At 38.7% G+C, this 27,188-nt stretch overlaps 1 protein-coding gene across 8 annotated transcripts in view; it reads right to left on the bottom strand.

The window, feature by feature from the left end:
• The window catches only part of TSNARE1 (t-SNARE domain containing 1), a 444,328-nt gene that overhangs the window by 50,184 nt on the left and 366,956 nt on the right, over nucleotides 1-27,188 (bottom strand). For all 8 annotated transcript variants that reach the window (XM_072329111.1, XM_072329105.1, XM_072329113.1 and 5 more), the window contains one exon: nucleotides 10,753-10,868. In XM_072329111.1, the coding sequence (XP_072185212.1) occupies nucleotides 10,773-10,868 (96 nt within the window). In that variant the 3' untranslated portion in view covers nucleotides 10,753-10,772. The remainder of the gene's footprint in view (nucleotides 1-10,752; nucleotides 10,869-27,188) is intronic.

Raw genomic sequence — 27,188 nt, 5'->3', positions numbered from 1 at the left:
AAAGTTTTCTAGGCCAATAAACACCCAAATTTGTTCAAACAAGCTGAAATGTAGTTTTTATAGCTTCTCTCCAGCATTAAATTTCTCTTCTGTACTCTTATTAATTCCGTGTTCTGGAAAAAAATGTAAATAAATATTGGTTATTGGGATCTGCCTTGTACAGAACATTTAATAGGAATCCTTAATTGCATGTTGTAAACGTAATACAAATGGTAGCTGTAAAGCCAAGAGTAGTTTTGCTCACAATAATCAACAAGAATGCCTCTTCATATAGCAAACTCCTTAACAAGAAACAGGCATAGACATAAGGAAAACAAAACAATCCTTTCACAAAACAAAATGAAGGAAATCCCATTTATGCACAAGAAATAATGATTGTGGGTGATGTCAAACACAGAAGCGTGATTCGAAGGAAAGTTGAGGAGTCTCCATCCTTGGAGGTGCTCAAAACCTGTCCAGATTCAGTCCTAAGCTTCCTTTGAGGAATGGGTTTGGACAAGATGATTTGACATGGTATTAGAATAGGCTGTCCAGGTGATGGAGTCACCATCACAGGAGATGTTCAAGAAAAAGCTAGATGTCGCACTGAATGACATGATCTGGAGGGGTAACAGGCATGGGTGATGGCTGGAATAGATGATCTTAGTGGTCTTTCCAGTCTTAATGATTCAATTCAATGATCCTTGGTGGACCCTGCCAACCTCAGCCATTGTGTGATTCCATAAAACACTGGCACCTCAGAAGTTTGGCTTCTATACAGGTAAGAAGGTGTCCAACCAAGAACCAAAGTGCAGTGCAGGCAGTTATTAGCAAAGCCTTACATTGGGTGGGCTTCTTTTCAAAAATCCCTTTAATCTAAACTTGCACAGAAGGTGTTGAAGATAATGCTGCTGTGTGCTTCTTCTTCTTTAAGCACTTGAACTTTAAGAAGAAAAAGCAGTTGCCTCGAAATGTTTCACAGGTGATGCGGCTTTTTTATCTAAAGACTAGGCAGATGATCACAAACAATCAAATTACTGTTATCTAGTGAGGTACTGCTTGTCAGCAGAGAGACAGCAAAGCCTGGGATGTTATTTCTATCATGTTTTCATGACATGACATCAAAACTAATGCATTTTTCTCCACGCTCTCCATGACTGTACATGGACAGCCAGAGTGGTTCAGTTAATGAGAGGTAATTCAATCAACCCCTCTAATGTGAAAACTGATATGATCTATCTTACCTCTAGTCTACTTTGTATATCTTTTCAGTGACAAGAAATTTTGCCTTCTGCTGTGATGATCAGATTCATTTGAGAAAGTCTTTCAGCATAGAAATTCCCAAAGATTTAGTTCTGAAAATGAAAATGGTTTATGCTCTATACAGCCCAGTCATTTGACACTGTAATGGTAAAAGCCATTTCAGTTTAAAAATATGGCTATTAATTAGGGAAATAATAATGTGTCAAAGCTTGAGCAACTTCCCTACCAATCTGAAGTAAAAGAGCCATCTAATTTCTTAGGAAAAGCAGTTTTCTTTAATAAGCACTTAAGTCAAAAGTTTCCAGAAACATCTGAAAAGGTCATTTCGAGAGCAGAAACATACCCTGCAAATTAAAGGTTGTTGTGCAAGAGACCAACTCCTATTAAAGCCTAATGAAAATACAAAAAGCATTTCAGAAAATCCACTGAGCATGGTGGAATAATAGGTTTGGTTTTAAAGACAGCTTGCCAATCTACGTCATAAAGAAAACTAGAATTTTATTTCTTATACATTAAACAGACATAATACTACCAAGATATGGATATTTGTAAGGTAATCTAAGAAGGTTCATATGTGCACAGCTACTGAAGGCACAGAAACCACTTAAAAATAACAGTCGTGGGATTTTTTTTTCATTTTTTCCAATTCCCAAAAGCCCAGAAGTTAAGTAGTCCATGGAAACAGTCTTGAATGAGCCATCTAACCTTTATCTGATTTCACCCTCCAGTTTAAATAATAGCTCCCAGAGCATTAAGGTGACCCGCTCACTGGACAGAGGTAAGGCTGTCGATGTGGTCTACCTGGACTTCAGTAAAGCCTTTGACACTGTCCCTACAACATTCTCGTGTAGAAGCTGTCTGCCTATGGTTTAGATGGGTGTATGCTCTGCTAGGTGATACACTGGCTGGATGGCCAGGCCCAAAGAGTTGTAGTCAATGGAGTTAAATCCAGTTGGTGGCCCTTCACGAACGGTGTCCCCCAGGGCTCAGTGTGGGGACCACTTCTGTTTAACATCTTCACTGATGATCTTGATGAGGGGATTGAGTGAACCCTCAATAAGTTTGCAGATGACACCAAGTTGGGAGGGAGTGTTGATCTGCCTGAGGGGAGAAGGGCACTACAGAGGGACCTAGATAGACTGGATCAATGGGCCAAGGCAAACTGAATGAATTTCAATAGGACCAAGTGTCGGGTCCTGCATTTTGGTCACAACAATCCCAGGCAACCCCACAGGTTGGGGAACAGTGATTGGAAAACTGTCTGACAGAAAATGACCTTGTTGTACTGATGGACAGTCGGCTGAATATGAGCCAGCAGTGTGCCCAAGTAGACAAGAAGGCTGATGGCATCCTGGCTTGTATCAAGAATGGCGTGGTGAGCAGGACTAAGGAAGTCATCCTGCCCCTGTACTCAGCATTGGTGAGGCCTCACCTCGAGTACTGTGTCCAGTTTTGGGCACCTCAGCACAGGAAAGACATGGAGGTACTGGAGCATGTCCAGAGAAGGGCAACAAAGCTTGTGAAGGGCTTGGAGAATATGCCCTACAAGGAGAGGCTAAGGAAGCTGGGGCTTTTTAGTCTGAGGAAGAGGAGGCTGAGGGGAGACCTTATTGCCGTCTTCCAGTACCTGAAAGGTTCTTACAGTGAGAGTGGGGCAGGTCTCTTCTCACTGGTGACAGGTGACAGGACGAGGGGAAATGGCCTCAAGTTACACCAGGGTAAGTTTAGGTTGGATATCAGGATACACTTCTTTACAGAAAGGGTAGTTAAGCACTGGAACTGGCTCCCCAGGGAGGTGGTTGAGTCCCCATCTCTGGATGTGTTTAAAAACCAAGTGAAAAAAAAAAGAAAAAAAAAATATAGAAAACCAACATTAATATTATGTGTAGAGAAAGTGAATAACTATCTACCAACTGAAGTGTCAGCAATGAAGTCTTCTTCAAACTCTCTCATTCATATGCATAAGTTACTCATAGTCTTTTCACCATTTAGAGCCAAGAAAGACCAGGATGAACAAAGAACTCCCTGGACAATTATTTTCTGCTTTTTGTCCCTTCCACAACACCAAGATGTCTCTGACTTGGAGGGGCTAAATAAGACTGATAACCCAAGCACCGTCAACTAAAAGTGTCACTCAACAGGGCTGGATGATGGTGAGCAGTGTATAAATCTGTGTCTCTCGTGTAAAGAGCCTAATCCTCCCTTCTCATGGTTCTAGTGATTTATGTCTCAGAGAACTCTCCCGAGCTATTCATCATACTGAAAACATTGATGTTCCCTCAACCAGACAACTCTCCTCATAAGGAACTGAAAGTATCCATAGAGAAGTGGACACTTCTGTCATTCAAAGGTTTTGGACATTCACTTAGGACAATCTATTCCAAGTTGAAATTTCAATCTGTAGACACCTAAAGCCATATATGATTAAAGCAGTTAATGGAAAGATCAGTGATGGCCACAGTTCCAGCAGATATTCATTTTTCTTTTCAGAAATAACACAGAATATGAGTCCAGAAAGGTTACTGGTCTAAACCAAAGATCTGAACCGTTTTCAGAACCAAAGGTATGGCCATTTTTATAGCCATTTTTTTCTGTGGTTTTTGTTTTTGTTTTAATTCAATTTAATTTAGTTTAGTTTTTATCTCAGTAGAAACCAAGTGCTTCTGCTCTTTACCTCGGCAGAAACTCAGTGCACTGAACTGAAGACCAGCATCTTCTGTCACATCCTTGTAAGTGTGTCATCATGGCTCAAGTTTAAAGGCCTTGCAAGGCATAAATTATTTATGCTTGCAATGCCTTTTGTAAACTCAGATCAGAGACTTTGCATCCCTCTGAAGGATCAGCACTTTGCACAGTCACTTACTGGGACTACTCCATTTTTCTACCAATTACAAAGAACCAGTTCAGAAACTTGAGACCTGACAAAGAAAGCTGCTGATTGCTCAGGAGTCCTACTGACTGTATTCAAATCAGTGAATTCATATTACTACACATTAATTGAGCTGCAGGGGCTGCAGTTTAAGATGAAAGCAACATAATGCATCCTCCTTTAGCTCTTTTCACAGCAGAATTAATAACCTGGCATTATGTGATGCTTGTAAAGGCCTAAATACATGCAGATGGACAGCTATCAAGGTCAATCTGAAATGCATTCAGCCACAGTAAGCTGATCATGTGATATCCCATCAAAATGTTCATCTGACTGAAGGTTTGTATAATTGGTGAAAACTCAGAGAACTTCTTAGTAATAAATTCACCTATTTCCTGGCATGTTCCTTTCTTACTCTGTTATTTTGAAAGGACATAAGGCCAACTTTTGCCTCCTAAAAAACTCATTTTCTACTGGTGGTTATTTCTCTCTTCTACGTGTTTGAACCATGGATTTCAACTGGCTATCATCATAATTTAGTTAAAAGAAATGCAGATGTGGCCTGTGGAAATGGAATCAGAAAAGGCTTTAAGAATATAAATGTTAGCTTGAATTAAGAAATCGGGCCAAATCTTAGAACCAGAGCCATTAAATATTAATCAGTGAAAATTCAGATCTCATTTCTGACTGGTTTATATTCAAAGCACAAAAGTTACTGCAGAATCGGAATGCACCTCAGTTTTCCTTGTAAGAGCAAAAATTGAGTGAGAATGCCAAGATCTGAGTAATTAATTACAGACTACAAGACAAGAATTGAACTGACAAAAGCTGACACCTGACTGTAAACATAGTAAACCTCACAAAAAAATAGGAAACAAGGATATGATTTAGCAGAGGTTTTTTTAGAGATGGGGTACTGGTTAGGCTGCGGTTGGACTTGATGATTTTCAAGGTCTTTTCCAACCTGGGTAATTCTATGATTCTATGATATATTGTAGAGTTATTGATTTCTGATGGTTCTGTAGGGCAAGCATTGTAGGAAAGGCACAGCCAAAGCAGGTGGGTGAATAATTTTAGAATCACAGAATCACAGACTGACCTGGGTTGGAAGGGACCTCAAGGATCATCAAACTCCAACCCCCCTGCCACAGGCAGGGCCACCAAACTTCCACAATTACTAGATCAGGTTGCCCAGGGCCCCATCCAACCTGGCCTTGAACACCTCCAAGGATGGGGCATCCACAACCTCCCTGGGCAGCCTGTTCCAGGACCTTACCACTCTCCTAGTAAAGAACTTCCCCCTGACATCCAGCCTAAATCTTCCCTCTTTCTTTCCCTGAATCTGAATGACAGCAGTCAAAACTATTAAAAACCATACGGAGCTCAAGAGGCTGAAAGAAGGTTGAAAACTGAAACACTCGTGTCATTAATACACCATACACAGACTTGTACATACAGAGACAATAAGTGAACCTGTCCCCATGATACTGAGTTAAATGGCAAAAGCAATACCATGAATTAAAGCTGTTTCTTTTTGCTTGCTTGCCCTAAGTTAGGTAGAATTCATTAAGGTCGACTTACAGCTCTGATGAACTCTTGAATAGGAAAAGCTCTGTTCTTGTGACCTAACATCATCAGGGCACCAGTGTACCAGGAAAACGTCAGAATTCCTATTGCGTGAGTCTGAATAGGGTGCCCAGACTTGTCCCCCCATGGGAAGGAATGACTGATCTGTAATGCTGAACATAAATACTTTCAATACTTCCCTCTCTGCCATGAACAGCCATCATTATACCAATAGATAGGGGCTCTGATTGCATTTATCGATGTGTTACTCACGTGTCCTGTCTTAGAAGTGCTTCCTCTTGGCATAGCATGGTACTTTATGCTGAACAATACCTGCTGCCATGAGGGAAAAGTACAACACGAATGACATCGGAAGAGACACTCTGAGGCTGATCCAGCAAAAACACATCTTACAAAAATATATTTTCGCTGTCTTGGTTTCAAACTTGAAGATTTAAAGCTCTGAGATGAAGATGTTCCTTACATCCCTAGAATGGATGGCATGAAGGGGCATTCCTCTGCTCCTCCAAACACTCACAGTGACTACAAATGCAACTTCTATCACTCCTACTGCACTGCAAAGAACAAGGGGTAAGCCTACAGGGATGCTGTAATAAACAGAATACTGGAAAAAAAAAAAAAAAAAGTAAATTAAAAACAAACACCAAAGACAGACTGTATAAAATCAGCTGCCTGAATCTCATTCTCATTGGTCAGGATGAGGAAAACATTTATCCATATAATAAGCCAGTAAACGAATTAGGCAAAGAAAATTGTGATTCTAAAGGAGAAAAAATAAACAAATTAAGACAATATTTTCCAGTTTTCGATAATGATTAACTCAGTTTAAATTCAAAAAGAGACAGCTAAATGTTTAGAAAATATATACTCGGAGCCTTACTATCGCTTTTCCATATGTACTGAAGTTGTGCAGTAGACGTGTTGGCCAATATGTTGTTTTGTTTCAATATGCTGATTGAATTAAGAGTGAATTAAGAGTGGAACTCCTCCCTCAGTATACTTTTTAAAAATTTATAGTGTTTCAAAGCGGTCACATTAACAGGAAAGAATGCATTAGTGGTTGTCAAGGAAAATCCTGAGGGCTGGAGTAGCCCCCCTACAAGGACAGGCTGAGGGAGCTGGGATTGTTAAGCCTGGAGAAGAGAGGCTTAAGAAAGACCTAATTGCATCCTTCCAGTACCTAAAGGGTGCCTATAAACAGGAGGGAAGTCTTTAAGAGGGTAGATAACAGCAGGACAAGGTGAAATGGTTTTAAGTTGGAGAAGAGAAGATTTATGTTAGATATCAGGGATAAGTTCTTTACTATGATAGTGGTGAGGTGATGGAACAGGCTGCCCAGAGAGGTGGATGCCCCATCCCTGGAGGTGTTCAAGGCCATGTTGGCTCTGGGCAACATGGTCTGGTATTAAATATGGAGGTTGGTGGCCCTGCCTGTGGAAGGGGGGTTGGAGTTTGATGATCCTCAAGGTCCCTTCCAACCCAAGCCATTCTATGATTCTATGATTCCTGGATCATGAAGTCCTTGTGCTTCCAGTAGATAAGACTGGGAGAATATTCTGCTCAGAGATCACTTGTACACCTCTCTGTTGTTCTGTTCTTCCATTGCTGTGCATCACAGTCAACAAACTGCATCAGGAACCACAAGTAAAATATTGTTTTCTGGGCACTGGCCTTTTCATTCACTGACAGCATCTAAGGTCGCAAAGAAGAGTAAATTCATAGAATTTAAGGACTCAGTCCCACAACCTCTGTCTGATTGAAATGTGTCAGGAGATGTCAGGCAGGGAAGACACCTTCTGCTGCAATGACTTCTGCCAAGAGGAGGGTTTCAAAACAGTTAAGTCATCTTTCTTTGGATACAATCCTTCTTTCTTTTTCCTATTAAATATGCCCTAGACTCGGGATTCCAACAGTCTCGATTGTCATCTTAGGTAATTGTGCACTCATCCAAATGAGTCACAAACTACAAATGACACAGAAAAACCACACAGGCTAAGAAATCCTGACACTAGACAAAGACATCGTTAAAGGAGGGACCTCCTTTAGCTTGCTGTTGTGGTACTGTCCTTTTCAGATGTTTACTGATGTAAATTAAAAAAAAAAAAAAAAAACAATAACAAAACAACAGCAAAATGAGCAGCTGCAGTTTTGCTACAATATGAGCAATGTGACCCAAAATCTTCTGGGCTATTTTCCTGAGGTGTCAGCAAACAAACATAAAGGCATTTAGCCTCAGGAGTTTCTTCACGTCCTCCATAGATGCTCTACCTTCTCTCTGCCAGACAAAACAGCCCCAAGGGAGCAGTGGCATACTTACAACAAAGGGCTCATCAGGCAGAACTCAGGGCTCAGAGCTCTCCTGAACAGCTGGTCTCTCTGCACGCACTTGGACAGCAGCTGATGGTGTCACCACTGCTTGGAAAAGTGATTGAGAAAAGTGCTCTTTGTTTTCCAAGACTCATAAACTGATCTGTCCTATGGAAGGAATGGCCAAATTCACTTCTGATTTGTTTTGAAAAGAAATAAGTGCTTTTTAGTCTGAGAGGAACCACTGATTCAGCATCATTAATGCAAAAGTAGAAATAGGGAAAACGAGAAGATTTTAATGTTAGTGATTGTAATGATCATTAGTGATCATAGATACTGCGGGCATAATTTCATTCCTTTAACTCATTGAACAGTGACCTTCATATTTGTCATTGTGTCTGCATGTTTTGAAGTTAAAAAATCCTATTCTGATATCATGCAAATTGAGCTTAAATCACATCAAAAGGTAATTGGTGGTGCTTCTTTTGGTACCTTCCTGATTCAGCACAGAAGAAAAAAAACAGTTTGATGATAGTTTAAATGAAAGTTCTGGCCAGTCATTATTAAACTTGAGATTTTATTCATTTATGTGTCCTCTGCCAATTCAGACTATTTTGTAACCATTTCCCCAACTCTTTTTCTTCCCTTTATTTTCCCTGTACTGTCATGTAGAGCTGTTATGCATTAAAAGCCAGCTGTTCTCTCTCTCCTTAAAGTATGCAAGACAGTTTTATATGAAACAGTTTGTTGAGGTAGCTGAGAAAAAAATGTTCCACCATGGATGTGGAAATTCTGAAAATGCTCTGTTTTCTTATATTTTCTAAATCTAAATGTGAAATCTGCTACACAACATTTGAGATCAGTGTGGGTTAAGAACAATTTATAATGATTATAAAAAAAAAGCTTGCTCCCATATAACTCAGCACAGACTTTGCCCGCACTTGTACTGCTGGAGAGTAACTCATGCTTTAAACTTAATAATTACTTTCCCAACCGATGAGAAAAAGCACAGCATTATATTTTTCCTAGGGCTTTCATTAAGATCTCTAGGTTCACTTCCCTCAAGACATGGATCTCTTAACAGAAGATTAAATCTAGTTTCTGATGGAGTTTTATTGTTAGAATACTTTGGTTCTCCGACTATCTCCTTAAAGGATTTAAATTAAAATGTGTCTAGATTTAGTTAGCTGTTGATAAGATTTGTGATTTCTAGTAGCTGAGAATATTTAAGCACATATGAACCAAGTTTTATTATATTATAAATTGCCATGAGGGATCACATTTTAAACCAGACTTGTGCAGAGTAAAACTAGAGTAATGCAAATAAAATTATTGTAGCTACTCCAGATTTAAATCAGCAGGACAGATCACCATCTGAATCCCTAAGAAGTGTCTCTTATGGAAAGTAGGTGTAAAAATATATGTAGAATTAATATATGCACATACATATTATATAAAATGACCCCTTTATATATTAAATAAAAAGATACCTTCCTCACTTCACCAGTGGCCAAATGCTTTAGTATGTATGCAAGCACAGAAAACCATTTAATGGACATTTCTCCTAACATTCAATAGTATAGAGTTCATGATTAATCCAAGTTTTTGCATCTACAATAACATTTGTTTTGAATCAATCCCTGCTATTTCATCTGATAACGCAATTAAGAATGAAGACTTATTAAAGGGCAATGAATTTATCCTGAAATGGAAGAACAGCCAAACCAACAATAAGGAACTTTTGTAAAATGAAGCAATAACCAAAATCTATCAATTCTTTTTTCTTATTTCACTGTTGTTCCAGAAGACTGTTCAGTCTAGAAAATCTCTGCTTAAATTGCCATAAATGAGTGCAGTGAACCTCAGAATAATGCAGTATTTACTAAGTATGAAGGTGACAGAACAGAGGCTGGGACATGGGAGGTTGCTAAACCAAAAGCATCTTTCATTGCTTTCTGCCTCAGGAGTCGTACCTGCAGTCTGCAGGAATGTCCTGCTGATACTCTCGGGTTCTGGGTTCAGCTGTTAGAAACTCTGCTAGTGTCAGCAAGACATGTAGACCTGGAAGACCAAGCCTTTTAGGTGGTAGAGATTCTCTAAATATGATAACCACCGTGAATAATGGCCTACCAATCTTCAAAAGACATCTAGAAATGCTTTGTATCAGATAGAGACTATGGCTAAAATAACAGAGTCATTTTCCTATGGTACTGATAGAGAAAAGAGGAAAAGAGGAAGGAAAATATGCTTTTAAAGCATATTTCTTCAGAAAATATACTTCAGAGATGGGATGGAGTTGCTTTTGAATCCAGAGCAAAGACCACTAGAAGCCCTTTTTTATTCCTGTCTGCGCTTTATCTCTAGCCAGTCATCTTCATACCCCTCAAGAGAGTTTCGTTCCAGCATCTCTATGGGTGCACACTGGAAAATCTCAGTAGGATGCTAAATCCCCCTTCCTACTCTTCTTGTCATTCTGTGGTCTTCAATATCACTTCAGCACATCTAATTTAGTGGATTTAGGATTCATTCATTAGTATTTCTGTAAGTGCATATGAAAAAAAGAAATGCGACAAAGGAAGCGAACACCAAAAAGGATGTTATTTCCAAGCTCAAATACTCCTTAAAGGAAATAATGCTCCTAGGCCAAACCTGAACCTGCAAGCCAAGATAAATCTTTCTCAGCATTACCCAGTTCCTGAATTGTCTCCCAGTCATCTCGAAGAGTATAAGATTTTTAAGGCTTTTACCTGAAGAAACAGTCATCAGATCAGCTTTTGACTGAGACTGCAATGATTATGACGATGAACAGCAGAACGGCCACAGCAGCAGAGAGGAGGCAGCACTTCATCTTCCTGGCTCGTAGCTGAAAGAAGAGAAAGAAATAAATGCATGGATATTTGAATAGGAAGATGGAAAGCATATTCACAAAGAAACGTTGCTATTTTTCCATTAATGAGACTATCTGAAACAAAACAACATGAAACAACATGGAGAACTTGTATCTTTGTTCATAATGATCCATTCTTCTGAATGATCCTTTTCCCCTTTTTAAGGGAGATCTCCTTAAATACAGCTTCCTGATCAAACGATTTCATTTGTCCAGAGTCCTTTATCTTCCAACTTAAACATCATCCTAATTGAGAAGACTATCTTGATGCTACCTACTTTTCATTCCTTTCCCTAAGTGGTATAATGAGACCTAGCAGTGGTTGGACTATGCTAAGTGCTTACACCTCTCTTTACTGAAGATCTGTCCTCTCTGTACTCATAGAGCTCTACTTCCCTAGCTATTTTGTTCTATAGAAGTTTTGGACTCTTACACTGCAAGTGCCAGGGAGCCTCCATCCACGCTCCACAGCCCACTCCTTCATTCACTTGCAACCCTCCCAAAGCCTATCCATTTCTCCATGCAAAGCTGGAGTAGCACTTCCACCAGGGAACTCAGTAATGCATGTTCCATCTTCTTCTCCTCTAGAATCAATCACCAACAGAACTGGTGACTTTTATGAAAGTTTGGATTTCTAGATTATCTTTTTTATTTATAAAATACAAATGCCACGCTGCCCTAAACCCAAAGCAGATGATCAGTGGTTCACCTTAGTTCCCCATTTGCTTTTCAGTTATTCACACTGAAATGCTTTTGTTGGGTTTGGAAAAAAAAATGAGATGCTTTCAGTAAGAGGATCTTCTTGTCAGGTATGCAAGGCAGGAAATCTCTGCTTAAAACTGAAGACTATCTTAAAACATCTAGATATCCTTGTCCACTTCAACGATGCCGGAACCTTTGCTCTGTCAGCACAGGATGCTAATAGGTCATTAAGCAATTAAGCATCCAGCAGTAGTCTAACACTCCAAATAAGAATTTCAAAGACTGTATGGGGGCTTTTACTTCAGATCCTTTGCAGAGAGGTTCCATTATTTTGCTCTCTCACTGCAAATTTACATTCACTATTATTTTTGCATTTATGTAAAGAGTGTAAAGCAACCGTCAAGCTCAACCATAAACAGACTTATTGGAGGGTAAAAGAAACAGGGCCAAACCTGTATTCTGATATTTAGGTTAACATTTTATGACCTCACCCTGGCTGACAAGTCAGGATAATGTTTCCTTCTCTGTTTACATCTCTTATGAGATTCAGTAACACTGTCTTTATAGCCCCCATACACTTAACCCACCCTATCTTGTGAAGAGAACTATCCTGTATGTTGGTGAGGTGATGGATGCAATGCTTGTTTGTAGGTATCCTTTGGGAGCTAGTAGGGAGTCTATAGCCCTAGATTGATCGCGTAGCTCTTGCAAGCTTTTCAGTGCCCTAATTAGTGAAGAAAGACATTAGCACATAGCAGGTAGGGCAAATTGTTCTGATCACCAGATAGGATCTACAGACCATAGTATAGGGACCTTGAGGAATACGCAATAATAAACAGCATACATTATAATAGTAATCACAACAAACTCTGGTAATTATCCCCAGTTGAGGTTAACAGAGAGTGACTGGTAAACTGAGATTATAAACAATGTCTTGTCATTGTGGAGAGAAGTTGGGAAACAAATAATGCAGTCGTATGACTCTTAATAGCCCCAAGACATCATGGCACACTGAAAACACATCACCATCAGAAATTTAAGGGCTAAATAACTTGCATATGCTATGATTTTAGTTTTCCCAGGTATGCATGTACAATTAATGAAAATATAGTTTTCCCCAGCAGGATCTCTAACTTGCTCAGTGAATGGGTAATTATTGCACAACGCACATACTATATTTATATCCATTTTACTTACAGATATTCTTAGGACATCCATCAAAGCCATGCTCACATGAGACCACAAAAAGACTTTAAACCTTTCACTTAACACCAAGGTCCTAATATTTCTATTGAAGTTTCAAGACAGTAGAACCATTTAAAGAGTATCTTCCATTCCAAACGGCAGTGCGGTTATGGGTTCATTTTAAGGCAAAAAAGTGGAGACATAAACCATAGCTGGCAGCCTGGCTGATCTCAGGAAAGTTCAGATTCCCCAAATAGTAAAAAATAATAACAATAAAAGCACGATGTAGTTTCTTGAATCAAGGTTAATTCACATGGCAAACCATTTCCAAATCTGCAACGGGATCATTTTTCCCAAGGGCGAGATCCTGTAAAATGATTCATTTATTTCAGGACATAATTATTCAGGGAGCTTTGGCTTTTTGGAATTTCCCATTCCTCCAACTCCAAGATGAGTTGATTTCACTCATCTTTTTCCAGCCCTTTCTCCCCTTAGCTACTGGAGATCTTTCCTTTACACTGTCTTTCTTAACATCACTGTTTATTTTCCTTGACTTTTCTGGGCTCTGCACAGGAAGCCTTACAGGCATTTGACCTCCTCTCAGTTCCCACAGCCCAGTGCAACCTGCATCCACAATTACAGGACCAATGTATAATAATTCTGCCAAGCTTCTTCTACTGGCAAGGAAGACTTACTGAAATAATGGCATGCCTAGGAACAGTAACGCAGCACAGGTACTGACAGCTGAGGTATAAACAAACTAAACTCCATTTTGGGAGACACTGACTGCCTTTAACTATTAATGAAAATATGCACCTATATATCTAAATATAAGAGATATAGAAAACCTGACGGAATTTCAGGCCAAATTTTGGACAAGTTTAAAGCAACTAAAAAGTCTAATCTTCTGGTAGAAAACGTATGACAAAAAAAACTATAAGCAGTCTTATCTGATTTTATTTCTATGTATATTAGTTTACCCTGTCCCAGTCTGTTTTAAGACCATTTCCCATAACACAAGGATCTTGTTGATTAAATTTGAGCTAATCTATTTTCCTTGTAAACATTTGCCCAAGATGAAAAGAATATAGTGTTGGGGAAAAGAGAAATCACCATCAAAAACAGAAGCAGCCCAAATCCTGCAGTAGGAAGTAATGGGTCTCTACAAGTTATTTTGCTAAGTTCTTAAGCTTTTTTAGTAACACATTATTAGTAAAGATACATTTTAGTCTCGACAAAAGCTCTTTAAAAGCACATGTGAGATAGTGAGGAGTGAAAAGCAGAGAAGGAATGAGCAAGGCTATTTAGGGACACAGCTGAGGAGTGCTTTATATTGACAGGAGAAGTGGATGTGACTGAGCCTGGAAGAAATCTTCCCATCACCATTTCATAAAAGAAGCTGTAGGTCATGTTCTATGGCCTAGAAGGTATTTCTTTCTCGGGGGTGAAATGTTAAGAAGCATTCTAATTATGTCACAACAGACAGTTAAATCATTAGCGACTATTAAAGCCCAATACTGCCGTAGGCCCAGAAAAGTAAGGTTCATTTTGGAAATTTCTAAGTAAATGCAGTTAAAAGGAGAATAAATAAATAAATAAATAAGTAAATGTGTCCTTGCTAGAGAATCAAATGCAGGCAAGAGCAAAGCATACATAAGAGGAGAGTGGTCCAGAAGAAACTGTTTTTCCTGTGTGATTCAGATATGGAAAAGCAGCATTGTGGTTCTCTGCCATCTATAGATTTCTTCCACTGTACACTGCAATTCAGGGAGGTAGAGAATTCCCAACCAGCCTTAGTGAAGAGTACAAATATAAGAAGGACATAAAGCTATTAGAGAGTATCCTAAGGAGGGATATAATGATCAAAGAATTACAGAATTGTAGGGGCTGGAAGGGATCTCTAGAGATCATCTACTCCAACCCCCCTGACAAAGCAGGCTGACCCCAGGTTACACAGGTAGGTGTCCAGGTGGGTCTTAAATGTCTCCAGAGAAGGAGACTTCACAACCCCTCTGGGCAGTCCGTTCCAGTGCTCTGTCACCCTTACTGCAAAGAAGTTCTTAAACACGTTTGTGTAGAACCTCCTATGCTTCAATTTGTGGCCATTTCCTCTTGTCCTGTCATCACACACTACTGAAAAGAGTGTGGCCTTGTCCCTCTGCCTCCTGCACCTTAGAAATTTATAGACATGATGGGGAAGGGTCTGGAAAGCAAGGTGTATGAAGAGGGGCTGAGGTTTCGTGCTAGGTTCAGCCCAGAGTAGAGCGGGCTGAGGGGAGGCCTCATGGCTGTTCCTACAGCTCCATGGTTGTGGCACTTTTTAGGTCTCCTGCAGGACAAAAGCCCTGGACAGGTTACCATCATTAGCCAAACTCATCTTGCAAATATCACACCTCCTGATTATGATTTAGATGTTGTGTTGAGGGACATAGTTTATTGAGAACTATTGGTTATATGCAGACGGTTGGACTGGATGGTCTTGAAGGTCTTTTCCAACCTTGTTGATTCTATGATTCTATAATTCTAAGAGAGTTAACCCAACAGCATGCCTCCCTCCCTCCAGCAATGTCAAACAGTAAAAGTATTGACACACCTCAGGCTTTTCAGTTAGGTTGCGTGGGCAAGAATCTGTCTTGAGGGAAAGTTCTACCTTTCAGTCTTCATTTCTAAGGTCATTATTGCAAGTGAGCAAAAAGCCATCCTGTACTCAGTGTAAAAGGACTCAGGCTATCCATTTTTGCCTGAGGAATGCTTTTTAAATAATGCACAAATAATGAAGCATCTTCCAGCAGAACAAGGATTACAAGAACTTCTGCAAGTACAGTTCCATGAACCGCACAATGAAATCTTCAGAGTTATGTCTGTTACAAAGATCTATCTCCTGCAAACTCATCTCGGAGGGAGGGATTAAAAGCCACCCAATCCAAAAAATAAACCTCAAAAATAAAACAAACAAACACAAAGATCTGCATAGTAACAGTCCCCAATTGTTGGGTTAGGTCTTTTTAATGGTCCCTGTCAGGCAATGAAAATTCCCCTTGATTAATTTTCAAGTACTGTTTCATTTCAGATTATCGAATCTGTTTGACATAAAATGGGACACTTCTCATGCAAATCTCTGCATAGAGAGTTTTGTGACATTAAAGAGGTTCGTACCATTTCTTTCACCCTGCCCTCAGAGGTCATTTGGTATTGCACTAAAGCACTTGTCTGTGCCCTTAATATACATTTTGAAAGCTAATTTGTGGTCTGCTGGATTGGGAGCCCAGGTCCTTAATAACATTTGGACACATTTATACAGAGGTGATATTATAAATCTGAAACTACTGTCACTCCAAGATACACCAGCAGGGACTCTGCAGAACACTGTGGAGCTCTTATAGGGGAATAAAAGGAAATATTGGAGTAATGCGGCAGAAAATCAGACCATAAATGTATGTTTACCTCGAAGTATAATGCAAACGTCAAGAGGGGAAAATTCCTCATGCACTCTCACTATTGTTTTCATCATAATTATTTTTTGTTTTTATATTCTATTTACATTGACAGAATCTCTCAGCTAAGTAATACACAGACATCTCTGATGAGATAGTAAACAGAATGTGTTATTGCTACAAAAGTGAGGAGTATGACCTTTAATGTGTGTAAAAATTAAAATGCGCTGACCAGATTTGGTGACCTTTATGGTAAAGCTTCCTTATAGAGTAACAATGAATTTGCTATTAAATATCACTGCTTCTGCAGGCAGGCTAGAAAAGGCCAGAAATATTATTAAGCACTTTTGGTGTATTTAAATGAGTACAAAGCAGTCAAGTTGGATATGAATAAAACCTACAAGATTTGATAGCAACAGAAAAAAGCCAGCCTATGCCAGCAAGGGAATATCACTTTGCTTTGTCACATTGGTTTTGTACCTTGACTGCCACATCATTTGGATCAATTTCAAACCTTTCCTTGTAACTCAATGTCTACATATGTGAAATTTGGCACTAATTCTGCATAGCCTTCCCATTCTAAGTTTCTCTGTGATTCACTTCTTAGTCATTTACTTTTATTTCACCTGCCATCTATAGGCATGATTCCTCTGTGTGTCCTATGGCAATACCGTGTTTTCTGCCACTTTGCTATTTAGCCAGTGATAACCATTCAGGATGACATTTTCCATGCCTGAAATCAGTCTCAACCTGGTATACACATTTCATTTAAATGCAGCCAATTCAAAGATGAAACCTACAGAAAAATGTCAAAGTATCCCACAATGACAAAGATAAAACAAACATTTTCTTTAGTATCTCCATGCTTCAGAGCAGGATGGGGAGTAGAAGGAAGAATGTGGAGAAAGGAGTTTTCCCAGTCAGTGAGGGTGCACTTTTTATTGTTCCTAAGGAATCTGGCTCTGCTTGGGAAAGGTAAGGCTTCTCAGAGATCCTAGTTCATGTGCACTCATGACTAGTTCAAAATCTGAGGCAATTTTCACCGTCGGCCACACTCCCCTGTGAGGATAAGAGCACCATTTTCTGTGCTGATTTGCCTAAAAGCAGAAAGGGGCTGGTGGAGAGACTGTATGCACAGATTTAAGTGCTGCATTTTCTAACTTCTTAATGCTTGAATTATCAATCTTAATATTCCCTTAATATACTTGGTGGGGTTTTTGGTGTTGTTGTTTTTTTTTTGTGTGTGTGTGTGGTTTTTTTTTAATGGCTGAAACATCATTCATAATAACACATGATAATAGCTTATATTTCCAGCATGTCTTTCAAGGCAGCAGGCCTGCAACATGATTTACAAATTCACTGTAAAGAGGATTAATTTTCTTTTTTTTTTCCCCCAGTACTGGAATGAAGCCATCTACCTCTAGCAGTTGTTTTAATTCTATGTAGCCAATCTAGCCAGCACTTTAAAGCAGGTAATGACTATCGTGTGCAGCTAAAACACCATATAACCCTCATTTTCCCAAAACCAAAATATTCTCGTAAAGTTTTGCAAAAAAAATTCCCTGAGATTCTTAACAACTCCACCACATAGACAGACATAAAGAACTGAACTTCCCCAGTAACTCAAACCTAGCAACATTTGTGTAAGGTAGCTGTGTGATTCAACCACAGTATTGTGTTGCGTTCATTAGTTGGTTTATGCTACCACGTGAAAGGGACTGGTTGTCTGGGTTGGGAATGGCAGTGTTTGGGTCACAGTGCTGCTAGTCTCTATATGTGGAGCTCTGTAGTTCAACCTGTTTTCACTTTAGTCTGTAAGTCATCATTGTGTCTGTGAGTGGGTTATGGCAGCCAGTGCTCAACTGTGGAACCAAATGAGGAAAGATTCAGCTTATTCTCCAATGCAACAGTGCAAGGCTCAGCAGGTTAGCTTCATACGTCAATAACAACTAGATCAAACCTTGCACTGACTTCCAAGCAACTTGTAAACAAAGTGTATAATCTGTTCCACATTCGTTGATGTTAATGGAAGAATTTCAGCCCTTCCTTATGAGGTTCTGCTTCAAGAAAATTAATAGTTTCTTGTATATAGCTGTAGAAAACGTTTTATTTGAAAAGTCTAATAAAAAGAAAATGCAGAGTAAAGGGTTGAGCAACAGCCAGAAACAATCTTTAGACTAGCCTCAAACAAATTCAAGTGTCAGACAAAATAAACAAAAGGCACTTTTGGGGCAGGGGAAAAACAGCAGAATACATAATTCTTGTGAGTGTTTTTTCATGTTGGGACTGAAATAAATGATTTTCTGATTTCAAAGCACAGTGCTCTTGAGCTTAGACTTGCCTTCAAATCTCAGCTGTAATTAAGACAAATTTCCTTCAGTGTAAGTGTTTAGGCATTACAGAAGAACCTGGTCTGGTTCTATCACCAGCAGGACCTGTAATATACAAACAGCAGCCAGTACACCACTGTGAGTGATCTATGAAAAAGCTCCCCCCAGTCCTAAAGAACATAAGTAAAACCAATTTGTAGAGCTTCCAGGAAGCACGTTGCCATTAGCTCCTCAGAAAGTCAGTACTAGGAGCTGATGAATCTCCCAAGTTGAAATGTCACAGAACTATATTAGGCAGTATGATCTGTATTTGTATTTTCACTAGATCAATTGAAATGATGATAAAATAAACACAACAAAAAGCAGAGAAGACTTGTTACTTGCTAATTTCTGTTTTCTCCTTACTGTATTGGTTTATCTAATACAGGTAACTGCATCCTGCAGACTTTGCTCACCACTATCTCCGGACCATCATTAGCATCACTCCTATCCTACTGCTATCTCTCTTACAACCATTAGCACATCAAGAAGTGTCGACAAACTATCACGCATTAATTTAGAGTTTTGCAGAACACAGCTGACATCTGCTGCATCGAACTTTATATATATATCTAAGCATGGTAACTAGACTGGTTTGGGTACTAAAGTTGGAAAAAAAATATGTTTCAATAATAAGATTAAGAGAATTATCCTTAAAAAAAATAATTGAGGAGAATCACCAGATTTGGCAACCAAGACTATTAAAGCATACGACTGAAATTTCTTGCCTATGCCTACCTGTGCAACCTGATGTAGGGGACCTGCTTTGCATGGGGGTTGAACTCGATGACCTCTGGAGATCCCTTCCAGCCCCTACAATTCTGTGATTCTCCTTGCAGGAATGCTATTTTTCACCAGTTTGTGAGCATTAACCATGTCATTGCTGCTCCTTTGCAGTACTGAGGCTAGAGCAAAGTGCTAAGTAATGGTGAGTCAATTAAATTGAGACCAGGCATGAAAATCCTACTTGGAGAATGTGATAAACGGTGTGCTGCAAATTCAGGAAATGCACACCTTCACATTTTGCCTAATGGGGCATACACACACACATATATATGATATATATATACAAGCAGACTAAAAGCTACTTTACAGCTTCTTAACCCCTTAAGTACCAATATGCAGGTCTTCACTTATTCAAAATAGATCCTGTAACATCAGTGAAGCTAATAGTGCTTCCATATTAATGTATTGGGAGGACAGAACTAAATGTGAGGCTGAATGATCACAGGCTTGGGTTGGAAGGGACCTCAAGATAATCTAGTTCTGTCATGGACACGATTACCACTCACAAGATCAGACTGTCAGGATCCCATTCAGCCTTGAAGACCTCCAAAGATGGGGCATCCACAATGCCTCTGAGCAAACTCTACCAACACCTCACCACCCTCTGAATAAATAACTTCTAACCTAAACATACCCTCTTTTAATTGACATTCCTTATTATTAATCCATGGTTTAAACTTCTGTTTAAACCTAAACAGGCTCTCCAGGGTCTGAATTGCCTTTTTATTTATTTATTCATTTATTATTTTTTTTATACCTCTTGTAGTTTTGTCACTTTCACATCGGCCTATTAACATTCATTTTGTTTCTGCATTAAATGCACAAATGCAACATATCCAGTCTGTTTTTGGATGGAGTTTTCTCTGTTTTTATTTCAGACAAAGAAGTTCAGCCATTTGTGTGATGAGAAGCTTTATCATTTTCCTGGATGACAGTACTTCTTTGTAATTACAGTCACATAATAAAGCTATGAGTATGGCATTGGAGATCATATGGTGCAGGAAAAAAACAACAACAGTCTCCTTCATTCACCTCCAAAATAATTGTTAAGAGATCTCTGCAATATCATCCTTACACTGATGTTCTACATCTATTGTTTCGGCTCTCTGAAAGGGTAGATAATAGCAGGACAAGGGGAAATGCTTTAAGTTGAAAGAGGGAAGATTTAGGTTGGATATCAGGGGGAAGCTCTTTGCTATGAGAGTATGTATTTACAGTTTGCGAGGGATCCTAAATAGAAGAGATCAGTATGTTACAACTATCTGATTAATAGCATTGCTTCATAATTCACCTTGGAGACTGGCTTTGCTGACTGAACCCCAATCAGTGCTGCCACTGCAGAGGCCTGGTTGTGAAAAGTATGCGGTAACAGTTTAACTGTGATGGACAACACAGTGGAGCTCCGTGAACAGCACAAAGTGAGGTCCCAAAGGTCATTCCTACAGACCACATCCACTACTAGTAACAACAAGAGAACAATCTGCAAAATTAAGAATTAAATGAAAATAGGAGTCTCTATGGGCAAAAGAGAAAATAGCTTTTCTCTCTCACTTGTATCTCATTGTGAAATTGGAAGGGAGCAGAAAGCAACAAAACTTATTAAATACATATATCTTTGTATAGTCGCATACGATTTCTGTCACAGTGCGGGTTAGGAGCTGATTTGCAAGATTTGCAGTAGAAAGCAAATTTACTCAAGACATTTCTGCTGTGTAAAGGAAAAAAAAACAAACCTGCAACACTTCATCTGTTGGGCAATACAACAGAGAGAACACGTCACACAAACATAACTGATTTTTAGCCAAGACAAAGAAATTTCATTTCTATATCATGTTACAAGCAGAAGGGACATCAACTTTTTTACATGAGCAGACAGTGGTAGGACAAGGGGGAAATGGTTTTAAACTAATGCAGGGGCAATTTCATTTGATGTCAGGGAAAAAAAAATCTTCACCATCAGACTGGAATAGGTTGTCCAGAGAAGCTGTGGATGCCCTATCGTTGGAAATGGATCAATGGTTCAACGCCAGGGTGGTCAACCTGATCTAGCACCTGGTTTAGTGGTTGGCAGCCCTGCCTGTGGTAGGGGGGGTTGGAACTATATGGTCTTTGAGATCCCTTCCAACCCAAGCCATTCTATGATGATATGATTCTCTGACCTAAAGACGAAAATTAATAAACTATTACACTGTGTTAAGTACAAAACTTTTCTCTGTAGTTCAGTTTGTTGTGACATATTATTGTCAGTATTACACCAGGCGGATGTAACAGGCTGCTGAGAAGATGAGGATATTAATCAGTTTTCAGGGAAAGGCTTATCTGTAAATCCTCCCAAACCATAATCCCAAAAACTGAACTGAATGACTGGTCTGAAGCTTTGAGAAAGTTTTCAAAGTAGTTCTGAGAACTTCTACCTCAACTGAAACCTCCATGGGAGATTATGTGCTGGTGGTATTTGGAGAACAACTCAAAGGCAGCAATCTCCAGAGAAGTCCCCACCACTTACGGATATATATTTTTTTGAGGTTGGCATTTATGAAACCAGATATTTTTGAACACTCTGGATATATGAAGGGAATCTCTGAAATTGTTAAGTGCCCCAGCTTTTTTTCTTTCTTTCTTCCCTCCCTCCTCCCCCCCTTTCCTCACTGGTGATCAAAGCTTTTAACTCTCTGCTTCTTTCCTCTTCTGGTATCTGTGACAGGAGCTTAAATAGTTGAGCTCCTCGTGGAAATAAAATAAAATATATATAGATAGCTATATGGTATGGCTGCATGTGCATTTTCCCCTTTCTGTATGCCAAAGCGTGAATGCTTAACATATTAATTCATCGAGTTCAACTTCCTAATGCTAGCCCCTTTAAGTCATTAGAGCTCCTTTTTTTCACTCTAATCCTCTTATTTGGTGATCAGTCTGAGTCTGCCTGTATTTATTTATTTATTTTTTTTTTTTTTAAGAATATTTTTAAGTTTCTGGCAAGATGAAGTGAAGTTTTCTCTTAATCTACTTCACAGACTCCAACATATTAGTTAGTGTAATCCTTAGGCCCACAATTGTTTTGTGGCAGTTCTCTGTTTCTTCTGTACCTCTTTATGAATGGAAGGATGATGTTTCTTTTAAGTGTGCTATGTTTGTTGAAAGCTGACCAGCAGAGAACTAAATGAATTTAAATGAATATAGCAAAGACCGTAACAGCCACTATAATGTGCTTCAACTGGAAGAACCACCAGCAGACCCTTTTCTTTAGTGAGTCATTCCTAAAATTGCTCATAACGCATTTCTTCTTCTTTCTCTAATTATCTGCCATTAAAGTCTGCCTATGCACAAGCGTTGTGAGAGTACAGATTAATCTCAAGACACCAGGCAGATACTACATCACAAACAACAAAACTTCCAGTCACCTCTGAGCCAACTTTCTATTTCAGTAGATAAATAAATCCATTCTCATTAACAGACTTCCTGTTGCTTGCTACAAGTAGTTTAAAAGGCAGAAAAATCACTTATAATAGCAACATCATGTTTCAGAGTTTAAATGCATCAAAGAAAAGCCCTAGCCACCCCCCTTACTTCTCAGCTACAGGGCACAGGGAAACTCACTAAAGCAATGGGCAATAACATATTTTTAACAGAAGTTTAACTGCTCTGTGTATCCCTCTGTGATCTCTCAAACCTCATTTAAAGACAGAACTTCATTTATACACTTCAGCAAAAAGCTGTAGACAGCAAGCTGCTTCCTCTTTCTGTTTCTTTCAGTAGAAGCAGAAAAAAAAAAAGTAGAAAAAAAAACAAGAAAAGAAGTCAGCATAAGGGCAGTCCCACATCAACTAATCTCTGCAGTAAATTAATTAAACAATTATATTAGCCAAGCCTTCACTTCTGATGTGGCACAGCTGACATTAATTGAGCCACAATCAAGATAGTAATTCAGGTTAATTGGATTTCCACTGTCAGCAGCTATCAGCTTGTTTCAATATGCTGCTGTCATTTAAGAATAATTAATCATGGATGACTTTATTGGATGGCATGTGCTGACAGCTGATGGTGTGGTGACGCTTGAAAAAGTTGGTGATTGCTGTAGGCCTACTGAACAGCAAGGCTGGTTTCCTTCCTAGACATTATTCTAACCCCACTGCTTCTTGAGACCCAAAATTTGCTACCATGAAGTGCTGACAGTGATATTCACTGACTCTTACATGTGTGCAGAGAGAAAAAGAGCGGGCTGCGGAATGAAGCAGCCATTCCTACTGAAATAATGCTACAAAAGATAGGAGGGAAATGCATGTTCTACTGCAGCCTTCAGGCACACAATTATTATTTGGCTATTGCTACAGTGGCAAAAGATTTGATGACACAACAGTTCATTTACTGCAAGAATTGGAATGCCAAGCTTGATCCAGTGTTATTTGCTTTTCTTCATTCATAATAAGCCATTACTTTGGTTAGCATCTGATAATATAATCTATTCAATCTGTTGCCAGAATATGTGCAAAAATGTCATGGAACTTACGAAGGCAAGTTTTATGTATTAGTAACTTGAACGAAAAAAGTAAAGATAAAACTGTTGTGGGAAAGTGGAGAGAAAAAAAATACAACTAAAGTGTAAGATGAAAATAATTTTGAGTGTTCCATAAGGAGTAGCAGGGATTCATTATGCCTCTGAAAAAAAGAGAGAGAGAAAAAAAAAGCCATTTAAATTTGAGTAAGGAAAAAGATTTAACATCAAGATCTATCAGACCGTATAATTATTTCCCAGGGGGGAAAATATACATAGATATTTAAAATTAAAGTACAATTTTGGGATATTCTTTACAGAGTTTAAAAAATTTATATCAGAAATGGCAACACTAACTTGATAGCAAGATGGAGGAATTTTTTTTTAAAGGAATATAATGGTTGCTTAACTGCCAGCTCCAGAAGGACAGAGTAAAAAGAAGCAAATTTCCAAGGGAAAATTGAACACCAGGGGTGATGATTTTGGGTCCCTCTATTTCAGCAATATGCTGAACAGAAGACTGGAATATTTGCTACTCAAACAGTGGAACACAGATTCACAACCTGAAGATGTATATTTTTCTCTGTAAGAGGGAAACCTGAACAGGCAGAAGCAACCTTTATCCAAAGTGGATGAGAAGAAACCCACCATAGATGCCAACAAGCAACAGATGTTTAAGTTCTTGAACTTCCAACTTTTTATCTTCATATAGCCAAGACCTGGTTACCTCCTTAGTCTTATTATAAATAAGATTAAATAAGACTTGTGAAGTTCTCACTTTTCAAACATCCTTCTTGGTTAAGATGCAGAACAGCACAATCTATTAAAAACTAGAGGAATCATTGCTTGAATCCAATCTGAGCTATAGGCAAAAAGAACTAAACAAATAGTTTTATGATGTTCAGTGTCTCTCATTCAAACTGAGGTCAGACATGCAGAAGGGGTTGTTATAAAGACACTGAGAATGTCAGTAAACTGTTTTTGTTGTTTTTTATTTGATCCATGATCCCGCTAAATTTTCTAATGTTGCTTTATTAAATTCAGGGCACAGATGAATTCTACAACCAGGGAGTCCTGTAATAAATAGGCAAAATGCTTCTCTACAAATCTACAACATCTAAAATCATCCTGTGCTTTTCTGATCTTCTCTGTGATTATTTCTGACAGATAAAAATTGAATTTGCATGTTTTTTAAACTTTTTTTTTTTTTTTTTTCTTTCCCCTTCTAACCATATCCTCTTTAATTTAATTTACAGGAAAACAGGTTTTCTGTTTGTCAGCTTCTTTCCTTGCTCCCAAGATGTCCAGAATTCCACAAATTTAATCTATCTGAGAGAGGAAGAGAAGCCCCTAACATAGTCATGTTCCTATTGATGACCTGAAGAGAAGATATCCACCATTTGGTTTGGCAGCAGTCAACTGGTAAAACTGCAAACCTGTTCCCAAATAGCATAGCTTCTAGAAACATCATGTTTTTCCAGTATAAGCAAAGGAAACCTAGGTATGGAAAAGAGAAACTTAGGGTGGCACAACTGACGTCAAGGAAGATGCTATTCATTCAGTGTTTTGTACTGTGAAGATTTTCAGTGCCATTCAGTTAATACTGAAGTTTTCTGAAGATTTTGCCTCATAAACTACCACAAAACAATTTCTGTATGAAAATCTTTTATGTATGGGCACCATACTCCAAAGTTTCATTACACAAAGGCCCCCTTCTGGATCCATTCAAGGATCAATTCTGTAACCAGGAAATATATCACAAAGCAGAAAAATTAAGTCACGTCTTTTGCTTCTCTATCAAGCAGACAAAGAGTTATAAAAGACATTAGATTAATACAGTGAAATGTTTTCATTGTCACTGGTTCTGTGCCATTGATTTCTTTTTGGAACACCAGAAGAATAAGCACAAATGATGCTAAACAACTGAAGTGTCATAAACTTTGTCTAAAAGGTTTGGTCAGAAAACAAGGAAAACAGCCAAAACTGAAGTACCCCAGAGCAACTCAGATGTTTATAAGACAAAGCTGTTACAAAATTTTAGCAAGTAAGGAGACCAAAGGCTTAACTGACCGTGAGTATAAGAAATAAAATGCAAATGGAAGCAAAAGTTGGCTTTGCAGGCCACAATTTCTGCACTACAAGATTTGTTTTTTAACTAAAGATTTACTTCTCCAGGTTTCCACTCCAGCATCCTTCAGAAACTCTTAAGTTAGTAAATATATTTTAAAAATAAGAGGAAAAGACTAAGTCAATAGGCTAGTTAAACTGCACGTATCACATGAAACATAGGATTCTTTTCCATCAATGCCAGAGCAAAGCCTATGATGGGTGAATATAAAACATGCTCAATGGGTCATAAAGTTTTTGACCACTCTTGGCTTTCAACTGTCTACTAACATTTGGTCTCCCATGCTTCAAGAAGCTTAAAGACCACGTCAGTGGTGGAGATGCCACCTTGGAACTTTCATTCGAGCCAAGAAGTACGAAAAAAGGGGATATCTAATGAAGTTTGAGCTCTAACTCCAGTGCCATTCTGGGCAGTAATCCATACACTTTGTTCCTTGCTGGATTTTGTTTTATCTCCTCTCATTGTTTTCATGCAGAGATCTTGGAACTGTTTTCATTTTTTGCTTAAGTAAGACTCAGAAACGGTCCATATGGCAGGCAGGTGAATATTGTTATTTTTTTCACCTTGGAAAGACACGCAGATGATATTTCCAAGAACAAAACCAAAAGAAAGCAAAGCAAACAAACAAACAAAAAAAACCCCATATGTTTTCTCCACCTGTTTAATTGAGCTGAAATTTTATTAACCGTTGAGGGGGGGGGTGAGGGGGAGATTTTTCTTTATTTGTTTGTTTCACACAGGTAACAGCATGACAGTGGAATATTTGTTTTTATAATTGTCTGCACTTGTAGCTTAATCCCTCACAGCACATTATCATTAATAACAGATCACAAAGTCCTCAGATACTTGATGTAGGAAACTGCAGAGAAATATCAAGGTGCCTCTCCTTAGGATGCTTAGCAGTAATACTACCTGATGTGGTTTATTCTATAAGATACTGTGAATGTCTCAGATTAAAGAATTGCTAGTACCTAAGTGTTACTTTGCCTTGAAAAGACAGAATTGGGCTGTTCTTTCTATGCTTCTATTATACTAAGAAGGAGAGGTGAGTAGGGAGTTTGCATTCTGTGTTTTCTGAGGGGAGCAAGAGTAGCTTTGGAGCTCTACTCAAATTCACACCCTATATGCTTGACCTGTAAACCCTGCTATAGTTGTAGCCTTTTTATACACATCAGGCTGATGGGTTCAAGGTGATGGAAA

The sequence above is a fragment of the Excalfactoria chinensis genome, chromosome 2, assembly GCF_039878825.1.
Source record: "Excalfactoria chinensis isolate bCotChi1 chromosome 2, bCotChi1.hap2, whole genome shotgun sequence".
NCBI lineage: Eukaryota > Metazoa > Chordata > Aves > Galliformes > Phasianidae > Excalfactoria > Excalfactoria chinensis.
This window is presented reverse-complemented; position numbering and strand designations above follow the sequence as displayed.